Genomic DNA, 11,953 nt, shown 5'->3' with positions numbered 1-11,953 from the left:
AAAGGATAATATACTGTTGCACGTGAGTCTCACTGCATGCACCCGTGGCAGATTCTGTTGTAAATGATAAAATGTGGGACTATTTCTTCAGACCAAGACAAAAAATCATTGGATTAGTGAATTATCTTCCACTAACCCACCACCTTGAATTCTGGGGTGCTGTATTTCAAACCCCATTGATAGCTAAACATCTTTTTCAAAAGAGAGGCAGAACAAAATGAAACAAATCAAAGTAGACCATTGTATTTTTAAACAAGATTTACTATTTAAATATATAAGGCAGATGAACAGAGGATACGGATTGCATATTTTCTTTAACATATAAGCAATAGTTAGTGCCATATATAGAGTGACTCGGTAATGATTCTGCTCAATGTTCAAAGATGCGATTTCAAAAAATGGTAGTGTTTAGACCCACATTCTGCAGTAAAATGATGCATACTCAATATCAGATAGTAGGACAAATTGGTTAGTGCACCTTATTGGTCCAATTTCTGACAGTCTTTGTCCTCCTGACATTTGGTAAACCGTGTACATTTTCTTAAAAGTAACACTGAAAAAAAGAATATGCATTAAAAGAAAAGAGTATTCAAACGTTAAACTTCAGGCACAAATCGAAAAAAATCAAGTCTATACTGCTGGGTTTGCGTTTTTTGGAAAACAAACTGCTTATATGTACATCAAATCAAATATACCTTATCTTCTGTATGTCTGTCACATTAACTAAGTCTGGTCTTTTTATTATTCCTAGACAACAGTTAATTCCAAACCATTTAATAACATGGTTCTGGTTAACTTGAGGCAACACTGTGTTTTCAGATAGATTTGGCATCACAATAATCGGTATAATAGAATCCAGGTTAGATCACATTAGTTCAGAATTTCAGGAAGAGAAACCAAACAAAAACTGCACTGTGGTCACAGTAAAAAACAAAGAGGAGATCGAACATTAAACTATGATTGAAGATGGTTTCCCCGTTTTCCTGCAACTGTGTAGAATGGAACATTTTTCTTAAAGGGTAGAAAACCATGTCATTGTCTACATCATTACAGTGAATATAGAATAAGGACTTTATCACACGTCCAATATAATTTCCAACTCAATGTTTTTGGTCAAAGCAGGATCTCGTTGGAATGCAGGAGTACTGCATTTCCCGTATTTCCTTCCAAAGGTTCACGAGCTAAAAGCAAGTAAAATCTCTCTGCGGAAAGAGGCTGGAAGCAGGGGAATTAGCTCGGGAAAAAGGCGTGGTATTCCCGAATCCTGCAATAATTCCCCATTTATCATTTGTAGTGCCACATTATTTACACACCCTGGAGTGATAAAAACCTGCACTACTGATTATTTGGGGAGAAGGAATACTGATGCAGTATCCAGTGGGACCCACGGAGGGCACCCGACAGGGAAAAAAGACTTAACTTATCAAATGAGGTTATGATGCCCTAATACATCAGGTTAAGGAAATAATCAGGGTAATCAAAAGAATACAATCTCAGAAAAGCACTAATAATTTTATGAACTTTCTTGAGAAACAAACCTTTCAATTCTAAAATGCTGAGTAACATGTACCACATACTATAATTTGGTTTGGCGACAGGGTAGAGAAAGACAATACACAGAACAGTGCGACTTCCATGAAGACATTGTGTTCATGTCGAATGTGAGGCAAGGACACATTTTCAGCCCTTCCATCACTTCATTCGTTTGGCAACATCTGAATATGCAAATTCAATCTCCCGTTCTGCGGGGCAGGTATTCGCAAACTCATCTCTAACGTAGGCGCCGCTTAAGTATCTCCACACTCCGGTGAATTCCGGTGGGATTTGAAAATTCCTGTATTTTTTTGCCACCACCTAAAGAGAGAAAATGAGACAGGTGGGAAATGTTGAAAAAAACCTGTAGAGAAAGCTCTACACAACCTTCGAAATAAAAAAAAAACGTTTTAAAGGTATAAGCATAACTGCTAATGAACTCTGAGAGTAAATTACCCAGCTCCCTGTAACACTCATCTGGTGGTAATCTCAGCACTACTGTAATCATATATTTCTGCTGGTACAGCGGTATCACTACCAGCAACAAAAAACAGCTGGAGAAAACATAATTGTATGCTCTCCACCAGTAAAGACATCCAACATAGCGCAGGTGTAAAAATGAACAGGTTACTTACCTTCGGTAATGCCTTTTCTGGTAGAGACTCTATCTAAGAATGTAGATGGACTCAAACCATAAAATGCTACAGGGCCGAGCAGGCAAATTGACCTTCTCGACAGACTTGTCCGTCCAGACAGTAGTGCTTCGTGAAAATATGGAGGGACACCTGTGTAGCTGCCTGGCAGATGTCTAGAACAGGGACGCCACGTAGCCGATTTAGCCCTGGTAGAATGGGCACAAAGTCCTCCCGTAAGCTGCTTGTTTTCCAATGCGTAACACATTTTAATGCAGAACATGAGCCAGTGTCAGGTGGTAAGTTTCTACACTGCCACAAAGAGCTGATCGTCCACCCGATGGTCTTCGGTGTGATCAATGTTGAAGCCGAGTGCTGTTTTAAGAGTCCAAGCGATAGAGCCCCTCTTCGTGAGAGAGGTGGAGCATTGAACGTTGGCAGTGATGAACTGGCTGACGTGTAACAGCATCATAACTTTGGGGAGAAAGGATGTCCTAGCACACAGAACCAGCTTGTCAAGGAAGGTGTATATCCCATGCGAAGGAGTCGGTGGTGTCCAAGCCACATCGAATCATGAACTTGGCCTCATCACAGCCATCCTGAAGAGCCTGTGACAAAATAGGGCGAAGATCTTTAAGAAGACTTTGGAGGACTGATGCCACCTTGTCCCAGAGGGCATGAGTGTAGCTGCCTAGTGGGTAGAAAGCATTAATGGACATAAGGCCAAACTGGTAGATGAGAAGAGGCATTTACCAAAGGTGTCCATGTGCTTTGACTCCCCATTGGTGGAGTGTTAAGAAAATTGTTGGGTTGTTCCAGCTTATCGAGGCTTGCACCACAAGGCTCCCAGGAGAAGAGGGCTGTGACAAAAAGGCTGGGTCACTTGGAGCAGGGCGATGATATCTCACAATTTGCCAGTTAACCGAAGGGCTGGTACCAGGTTTAGCCCACACTCCTAGAAGGGTATCTGTTAAGGCCTCATTGAAAGGAAGGAGAGGCTCAGAAGCAGTCTGGCCATGCTATAGGACCTCTGTCAGAACATTGGTTTTCACCTCCATTGTGAGAAGCCGGAGGTCAAAGACTTCAGCCGCCCTACGCAAACCCATGGTGCAGGATGCAGATTCATCCTTGGCAGGCACAGGAGGTGAGAAAAGGGCTGACTCAGTGGGGTTGTCTAGCCCTCTAGCAACTTGCAAGCCCTCATATCAATTGCCATCAGCATATGGCTGAGCAATCTTGTCACCCTGATCAGGATCGTTTTCGGAGTCTGGGACAAAAAGAGAATGTAAGGAGTGTTGCCAGCGTGGCGGTAAGGTGAGAGCAGGAACCTCAGTTGGAACATCAATCAAATTCGGACTGGGGTAGAGTTGGCATCAAAAAGATCTTCGGGCCACCTGATTGGGTGGCGAAGATGGCATTGGTATTGCTATGCATGGGTCTGGATTGGCTATTGGTGCCATGGGCGGCTCTGGTAGTTGAACCAAGAGCGGAAGCGGCACAAAGGTTCCAGCTGGTGCTGAGAAAGAACCTGCCAGAGGTAATCCAGCTAGTAGGCAACTTGGCTCAGTGGGGCTTGAAGTCGAGCCATAAGGAGTAGGTAAAGAACCGAAGAACCGGAGCACGGCTGAGCGAAACTCTCCGATTTGGCAAGGCATGGCTGAAGGCCCCAGGAACTTGGGTTGTGCCAGAACCAGCTGCGGAATTGGCTCTTAAGTCGGCCGACCTCAAGTGTCAGAATGGGACCATTGGCACCACCCACGCGCTTTGTCAGTGGAGTGGGAATGCCTCAAAGGAGCAGAACTCTGCTTGAACTTATTATGTTTCTAATGCTTGCCTGAGCACTTGGAGGACGACAAAGATCTGCCTCGAAAGCACCTCTGTTAACTCTGGGCACAGGTCCAGGAATGAGCTTTCAACTTGGAGCTGTCCCAGTGCTGCGTCTTCTTGTGCGTCGGCGAAGTAAAGTTTAGCCTTGCATTCCATGAGGGCCTCTGGGCACACTGATGCGCAGAACCTTCAGGTTGTGTCCTGACCTCAGACATCACAGGCAAACCTGATAGAGATCTGTCACAAACCCCTTCTGTGCTGAGCACATTCCCCCGCTGTGCTGGGGGTAGGGGGGGCGCGCACAGCGCCCCCTTGCTCATGACAAGCTCAGCTCGTCATGCAGCACAGTGCTTGTGTGCTCATGACGAGCTGAGCTCGTCATGTCCACACCCGTTTCTTTAGAACGCTCGCACAGCATGGGAATTTGCTCAGAGTGCGAGCGTTCTAAAGGTCATGACGAGCTGAGCTCGTCATGAGCACACGAGAACCGTGGCTCATGACGAGCTGAGCTCGTCATGAGCATGGGAGGGGTTAAAGGGCTTAAAACCTGTTGTCCTATAGTCTGACATCCCTTGCACACTGCCGAAAATTTGGAGAAAAGGCTGACAAAAGCAGTCTCTGAGGGATGAGAGAAGCTCCGGATCCACATCTAGAAGCTCAGAAAGAAAGGAACTGACGCCAGCGTGCAGGAGTGGCATCTTTATAGGTCCTGCACATCATTTCTGGAGTGGAGCGGAGTCAGTGCGGAGCTGCACTCTGCTACCTTCCGGCACACAAATGAACTACAAGCAAATGTTTCCAGATCCAGTTTGACGCCTGGGGAATATTGTAAATGTGAGGAATCTGCAAATAAAAGTCTCTATCAGAAATTATTCTGTGGATTACGAATTAACCGTAGGCACAACAACAGGGACCCCGTAAAAAACAACAATACTGCGTCATTACATATCTAATAACCATATTTATATCTCGCTTCAGGTAGAAGTGACATTTCGCACTGGCTTTGCCCTTTTTTAGGTCGGCTCACAACTAATTTTTTTTTTTTTTTTTAGTACGAATTGTTTTTACCTAGCAAAGAGTGCCAGTGGTAATGCAATTACTGTTTGCATTAACCTCAAGGCATAAATGTTACAACCAACTGTATTTTCTTTGTTTTAAGTCAAGCCAAGTGTATTTGCCGTTAATCAAAACCATAACGTACTGTGAAAAGGAAAAATGTACACATCATCTTGAGATATAGAAGGCTGAAAAAAATAGGGAAGAAACACAAGAGTACAAGACTGTGTACCCAATAAATTGTTTGTGAACGACATGCCAGAAGATAAAATATTAGTCATTACAAAATGTTTTTAAAACAAAACAAATTAAACCGTAAGCACCAAGAATTTAACCATCAGCAGAAACAACTCGAGAAATTGTATGAAAATGTAATATTAATGACACTTAATCTACCAAGGATTTAAGAACGATTAATAGTGGCCATTCTACGTATGAACCATAGAGACCTAAAAAGTGATTATAAAAAAAATAAAAAGCAGCTTTATCCCAGCAACTGAACATATTAAAAAACACTGTATTATTACTAATAATAGCAGATATTCCAATCGTGATAAGATGAAGTAGCTGCTGCCAACTTGGCTGGAAGGGCTTCAGGAAATATCATCAATTTATAAATTTAATCAAGCAGCAGTTAGTAAAAGTTAAACATTGTGATGTTAGCGAAAATTAGCCTGCTTAACCATTTCGAAAAAAAAGCAAAGTGCATTTTCTGTTTAGGCATGTGAAGTGACAGAGTGCAAAACTGACTCCATGGGCACTTGAATTGGTTAAAAATGACAATTTTACAACAAAAGATTATCATTCAAAAGTGACGTTGTTCAGGTAAAGGGCCACATAAGCTCTTACAATCTCTTATTGGAGATCATATTACTATTGCAAGAGGACAAAGCTGCTTCAACTGGTTTACTTTTGCAAGGATTGTTTCAAAATTCATACATTTTATATATATGGTCGCCACTTGAAAGTGTTCATTTTTCTTTGTTTGGCAATGGGGGACTTTACAGCAGTGTCTACTGAAGCTATTCCTACCTCCCTTACTTAAGAGGGTATCATAAACCTTACATCGTTGCAATATTTTCGAATGAACAAATTACAATCATTAGTCACAACTAGTTGAATGGTAAGTATTTACCCTCTAATGCACTTGCAATGTGTCCTTCAGTGGCTAGTCACTCTACGTACTGCTGAATGCTTACAGGGAAAACTACGGGTCTCAGAATAAAACTTCGATGAGGCTGGGAACTCTTTTTATCCCTTCAAATTTGATGAAGTGAGTAGCGCTAACTCGGGCGATAACAGGTCCTTTTTCAAGCATCAAAGGGCAATTCTGTTTCTGGTGCGCACTTGACAGTAACCTTTATTTGCTGAAGGGTTTACCATGCTACAGTGGCATGGGATTTGAAAATGGGAAGGGCCAGGGGTTGAGGGAAGATAAAACCTTTAGAAGGCAGTAGGGTGGTTTAGGAAGCTCTCTCCAGTAGACAATTACCCAGTTAAACAGAGTCGGTCTTAGGGCAACCTTAATATCTAGAAGAGAACTTTGACCTCAAAGTGATGGTTCAACCTTAACATCTGTATGATATGGAGGTTCACGATGAAGACTGGAACTCTGTATCTAAAGTAAAACACTTTGAACTGTCAGGAAGGTATGTGCCCAACGAACAAGTTTCTTACCTTCGGTAACGATATATCTGTAAGAAACAGTAGTTAGTATTAGATTCCTTACCTTAGAATATCCCCAGGCGTCAGACTGGATCCGGAAATGTTTGCGTAGCAGTACCCTTGCGCGTCGGTAGGCGTCGTATGCGGCTCCGCGTCCGTCGTCAGCGCCGTGATGACGTCGTCGGAGTAGTTAGATGCCGCCTCCGCGTGCTGACGTCAGTTCTTAGATACAGCTTTTCCGCGCCAAAAACGCAGAGCCATGTCAAAAAACACTGGTGCCATTGAAACTAGTGCCCTGAAAGGGGATGACCTTAACCCTAGATATCAGTTCGCAGAACTGGGAGGATGGGTGGGGCGGTAAGGAATCTAATACTAACTACTGTTTCTTACAGATATATCGTTACCGAAGGTAAGTAACTTGTTCATCTGAAAGAAACAGGTTAGTATCAGATTCCTTACCTTAGAATAGATACCCCAGCAATACCAACCCCGGTGGTGGGTCTGCGAACCAATAATCACACCAGAAAGTCATGGAGGACGGAACGGCCAAAGAAGCCATCCCTCCAGACTTGACTGTCCAGGCAGTAGTGTCTTGCGAACGTGTGCAGCGAGGCCCACGTAGCTGCCTGACAAATGTCCTGCAAGGGGACTCCCCGACCCAGGGCAGTAGTAGCCGCCGTGGCCCGAGTAGAATGGGCCCTCAGCCCAACAGGAGGTTCCTTCTTAGCCAAGGAGTAGCATGCCTTGATACACAACACGACCCATCGAGAGATGGTTCGCTTGTGTACTGCCCGTCCCTTCTTAGCGCCCACGTAACCAACAAAGAGTTGGTCATCCACCCGGAACTGGCGAGTGCGATCGAGATAAAACGAGAGCGCACGTTTTGGGTCCAGACGGTGGAGCCGCTCTTCCTCTTTTGAGGGATGGGAAGGCAGAAAGAAGGTGGGCATGGTGATAGATTGCCCGATGTGGAAGGCCGTGACAACCTTGGGCAGGAAAGAGGGCCTAGTCCGCAACACAAACTTGTCCGGATGGACAGAAAGGAAAGGAGGTTTAGAGGAAAGAGCCTGGAGCTCACTCACTCTCCTGGCAGAGGTGATGGCAACCAGGAAAGCAGTCTTCAGAGTAAGAAGGCGGATAGGACAGTTGTGAAGTATCTCAAAGGGAGCACACATCAGGTAAGTAAGAACCAGGTTCAAGTCCCACAGAGGCATCACGAAGGGAACAGGTGGAAACGTGTGCGTGAAGCCTTTCAGAAAACGAGTTACAATAGGGGACTTGAACAAAGATGGTTGATCAGGCAGACTTAGAAAGGCTGAAAGGGCAGAAAGGTAGCCATTGATAGTGCCTAGAGCAGAGCCTTGCTGGGCAAGAGAAAGAAGGAAGAGAAGAACCTCAGAAAGAGGGGCAGAGAGAGGATCCACAGCCTTTGCTGTGCACCATGCCACAAATCTGTTCCACCTGCAGGCGTATACCGACTTTGTGGAGGGGCGTCTGGCTGCCAGAATGATATTACAGACTTCAGGAGGCAAGTCAAATGGCCTCAACTGTCACCGCTCAATCTCCAAGCATGGAGGTGGAGACTGGACAGGTTCGGGTGGAGGACTGTCCCCTGCTGCTGCGACAGAAGGTCCTCCTGAAGAGGCAGACAAACCGGGGGATCGACTGACATACTGAGTAGCTTGGGATACCAGTACCTTCGTGCCCAGTCCGGAGCCACAAGGATGACTTGGGCCCGGTCGCGTTTGATCTTCTTCCGCACTCTGGGCAGAAGTGGTATAGGCGGAAAGGCATACAACAGACCGCAACTCCACTCGCGACGAAAAGCGTCTCCGAGCGAGTGCCGCTTTTGAAATTCCAACGCGCACAACTGATGACATTGTGCGTTCTCTTCTGTGGCAAATAGATCTAACCAAGGCTCTCCCCACTGCAGAAAGAGACCTTGCGCCACGTCGAATTCAGACGCTATTCGTGATCCATCATGCACCGGCGGCTGAGTTCGTCCGCCCTGGCGTTCAGAGAACCTGCCAGGTGTTGAATGACCAGGGTCACGCCCTGATGTTCCAGCCACTGCCAAAGGCGCAGAGCCTCCTGGGAGAGGGTCCACGACCCCACCCTGTCCTGTTTGTTGCAGTACCACATGGCGGTGGTGTTGTCCATGAACACCTGCACTACACTCCCACGGACAGAGGGGAGGAATGCCTTCAGTGCAAGACGAATCGCCTGTCTAGGGCGAGCCCGCCTTCAACAACCAGTCGTCGAGGTAGGGGAAGACCGAAACCCCTAACCTGCGCAGATGAGCTGCGACCACCGCCATCACTTTCGTGAACACCCGTGGGGCGCTGGTAAGGCCGAAGGGGAGCCAAGTAAACTGAAAGTGCTCGTGGCCTACCGTGAACCGCAGGTAGCGCCGGTGGGCCGGCAGGACGGGGATGTGGAAATAAGCGTCCTGCAAGTCCAACGCTACCATCCAGTCTCCTGGGTCCAGGGCTGCTAAGACCTGAGCCAGTGTCAGCATTTTGAACTTCTCCTTTCGGAGGAAGCAGTTGACGTTCCGTAGATCCAAGATAGGGTGTAGGCCCGCTTTGCCCTTCTTGGGTACCAGAAAGTAGTGGGAGTAGCAACCACACCCTACTTCTGGCCCAGGAATGCGCTCGATGGCCCCCTTAGCTAAGAGGGCCGTAACTTCCTCCTGCAGAAGCCGCAAATGATCCTCCGATACGCGGTGGTATTGCGGTGGCATGGCTGGAGGGGTCGTCTCGAAGGGGAGGGAGTAGCCCCTTTGGACGATTTGCAGCACCCACCTGTCCGATGTGACAGTGCGCCAGTGGGAGTGGTGATGGCAAACCCTGCCCCCCACTGGCGTCACATGGGCCCGAAAGCACAGACTAGGAAGGTTTTGAGGCGGATGCTGCGGGGGAAGGTGTGGACTGGCCTCGCCGTTGTCCCCGACCGCCTCCACGGCGGTTTCCACGACCGCCACCACGTTGGATGTTAGTCTGCAGTGCGTGGCTGGCAGCACGTGTGGGGGCGCCCCTTCCTTGGCCACGAAAGGAGCAAAAGGCACCCGTTTGCTGGCACGGGGCCGAGAGGCCCAAGGACTTGGCCGTAGCCCTGGAGTCCTTAAAGCGCTCAAGCGCATGGTCTGCCTTGTCGTCAAAGAGGCGACGGCCATCAAACGGCATGTCCATGAGGGTATTCTGGAAATCCGCTGAAAAGGCGGACTTCAACCAGGCATGGCGACGAATAGCCACCATCGTTGACATCGCTCTGCCCAGTGAGTCGGTGGTATCCAGCCCACACCGGAAGGAAAAACGTGCTACATCACGACCCTCCGCAAGGGCTTGAGCAAGTTTAGCCTTGACCTCCGCCGGGCATTGTGGCAGCATGTCCGTGACCGCGTCCCACAGGGAGTGGGTGTAGCGGCCCAAGAGGCATGCGGTATTGGAAGACCGCAGTCCCAAACTAAGGGAGGAGAATATCTTCTTTCCATAATTCTCATACCTCTTGGATTCCCGGTCAGGCGGAGCCGACGGGAATGCGGTCTGGGAGTTAGAGGCCTGGATGACCAGGCTCTCGGGGGTGGGGTGGGTGGACAGGAAACAAGGGTCGCCCGGGGCCGGGCAGTGGCGTCTGGCCACGTTCCTATCTACAGGCTGGCCTGGAATGGGCCTGGACCTGGACCAAGTGCCCAAAAGAACGTCAGTCAAGGCCTCATTAAACGGCAGCAGAGAATCAGCCGAGCTTGACTGCGGTTTAAGGACCTCAGTGAGGAGGTTAGTCCTCACGGCCGCGACGGGGAGCTCAAGGCCCAAGGCCTTGGCTGCCCGCCTCAACACCACACTGAAGGTTGCCCCCTCCTCCGAAGCCACGGTAGGAGGTGAGACAAAACCAGTGTCTGGCGAAGTGTCCAGACCACTGGCATACCCAAGGGCATCCCCAAGTCCACCTGTCCAGTCCTCCTGGGACTGACACTCACGTGTCAGAGGGTCCTCAGACCCCTCCCAATACTCCTCATAACCCATCTCCTGATAATCAGGGTTGTCAAATGACGGGGCCGGTTCATTGAAGTAAAACTCCCCAAGCGGCGTCGAAAGCGGCGATGAGGTCGTCAGGTCGACCGGCGACGATCCGGATCCAGAAGCGGATCCAGTGGGGCCCTGCGGCGCCGGGCCCGAAGGCGCCGGAGCCGAAGCACCCGGCGGTGTCGGGCTGAAGCACCCGACCCACTAGGGCCCGAAGGCGCCGCGGAGCCCGCCGGAGGAGAGATGGACCTCATGGCCATGAGGAAGCGCTCGATCTCCTCCGGCGTCACTTGCTGCCCAGGGACCAGAGGGTATGGGGCAGGTCGCGAAGCCTGTGACTCCGACGGAGCCGCGTGGGTGGTGTCACCCGAACCTCCGGCCGCATCGCGCGAGCGTCGGGGGGAGTCGGAAGAGCGATGACGTCTCTTCGACTTCTTGTGCTTACCTGACGACTTCGATCCTGAGGAGTGATGTCGCCTCCTGGAGCTATGATGGCTCCGCCCCGCGGTCCATCGACCTCCGTCCGGGCCGGGACCTCTCACGGCGCGGGGCCGACTGCCGGAGCTCGAGCCGCTTGCGGGACCGCTCCCGCCTAGCTTTCGAGGTGAAGGCCCGACAGTCGGAGCAGGTCTTCTCGTCATGATCGACACCGAGACAGTGGAGGCACCGTCGGTGAGGGTCAGTGACCGACATCAGCCGGTCGCATTCCCCACAAGGTTTAAAACCTGGCATCCCTACCGGCACCGATCGGAGTCGAAGACTCGAAGAATGATCAAAAAGATCTCAAAAATGTTTAGTCAAAAAGTGACTAAGGTACCACTTTTTCCGGATCTGCGCTGCTGGCGCGGAAAAAAAAGAACTGACGTCAGCACGCGGAGGCGGCGTCTAAGTACTCTGACGACGTCATCACGGCGCCGACGATGGACACGGAGCCGCAGACGACGCCTACCGACGCGCAAGGGTACTGCTATGCAAAAATTTCTGGATCCAGTCTGACGCCTGGGGATATTCTAAGGTAAGGAATCTAATACTAACCTGTTTCTTTCAGATATCTGTGGATTGGCTTAGTCAGCTCTCTAAGGGTGAGAAGCTCAAACCTCTTGAACCACATTCAGTCTGTGACCTCATTGCATACAAGCTATTCAAGCAGTATGTATGAGCCAGGTGTCTCAGGAAATCTGTGACACTTAGAAGAAACCCAGAAGGCATCTCAAC

At 48.9% G+C, this 11,953-nt stretch overlaps 1 protein-coding gene across 2 annotated transcripts in view; it reads right to left on the bottom strand.

The window, feature by feature from the left end:
* Positions 1-245: 245 nt before the first annotated feature.
* CLIC6 (CLIC family member 6) overlaps positions 246-11,953 on the bottom strand; it is a 231,039-nt gene continuing 219,331 nt past the window's right edge. For both annotated transcript variants that reach the window (XM_086935371.1, XM_086935372.1), the window contains exon 6: positions 246-1,854. In XM_086935371.1, coding sequence (XP_086791497.1) covers positions 1,693-1,854 — 162 coding nt within the window. In that variant the 3' untranslated portion in view covers positions 246-1,692. The remainder of the gene's footprint in view (positions 1,855-11,953) is intronic.

This window comes from Lissotriton vulgaris, chromosome 8, assembly GCF_964263255.1.
Source record: "Lissotriton vulgaris chromosome 8, aLisVul1.2, whole genome shotgun sequence".
NCBI classification, from domain to species: domain Eukaryota; kingdom Metazoa; phylum Chordata; class Amphibia; order Caudata; family Salamandridae; genus Lissotriton; species Lissotriton vulgaris.
Note: the sequence above shows the minus strand (reverse complement) of the source record. Positions and strands in the feature narration are given on the sequence as shown.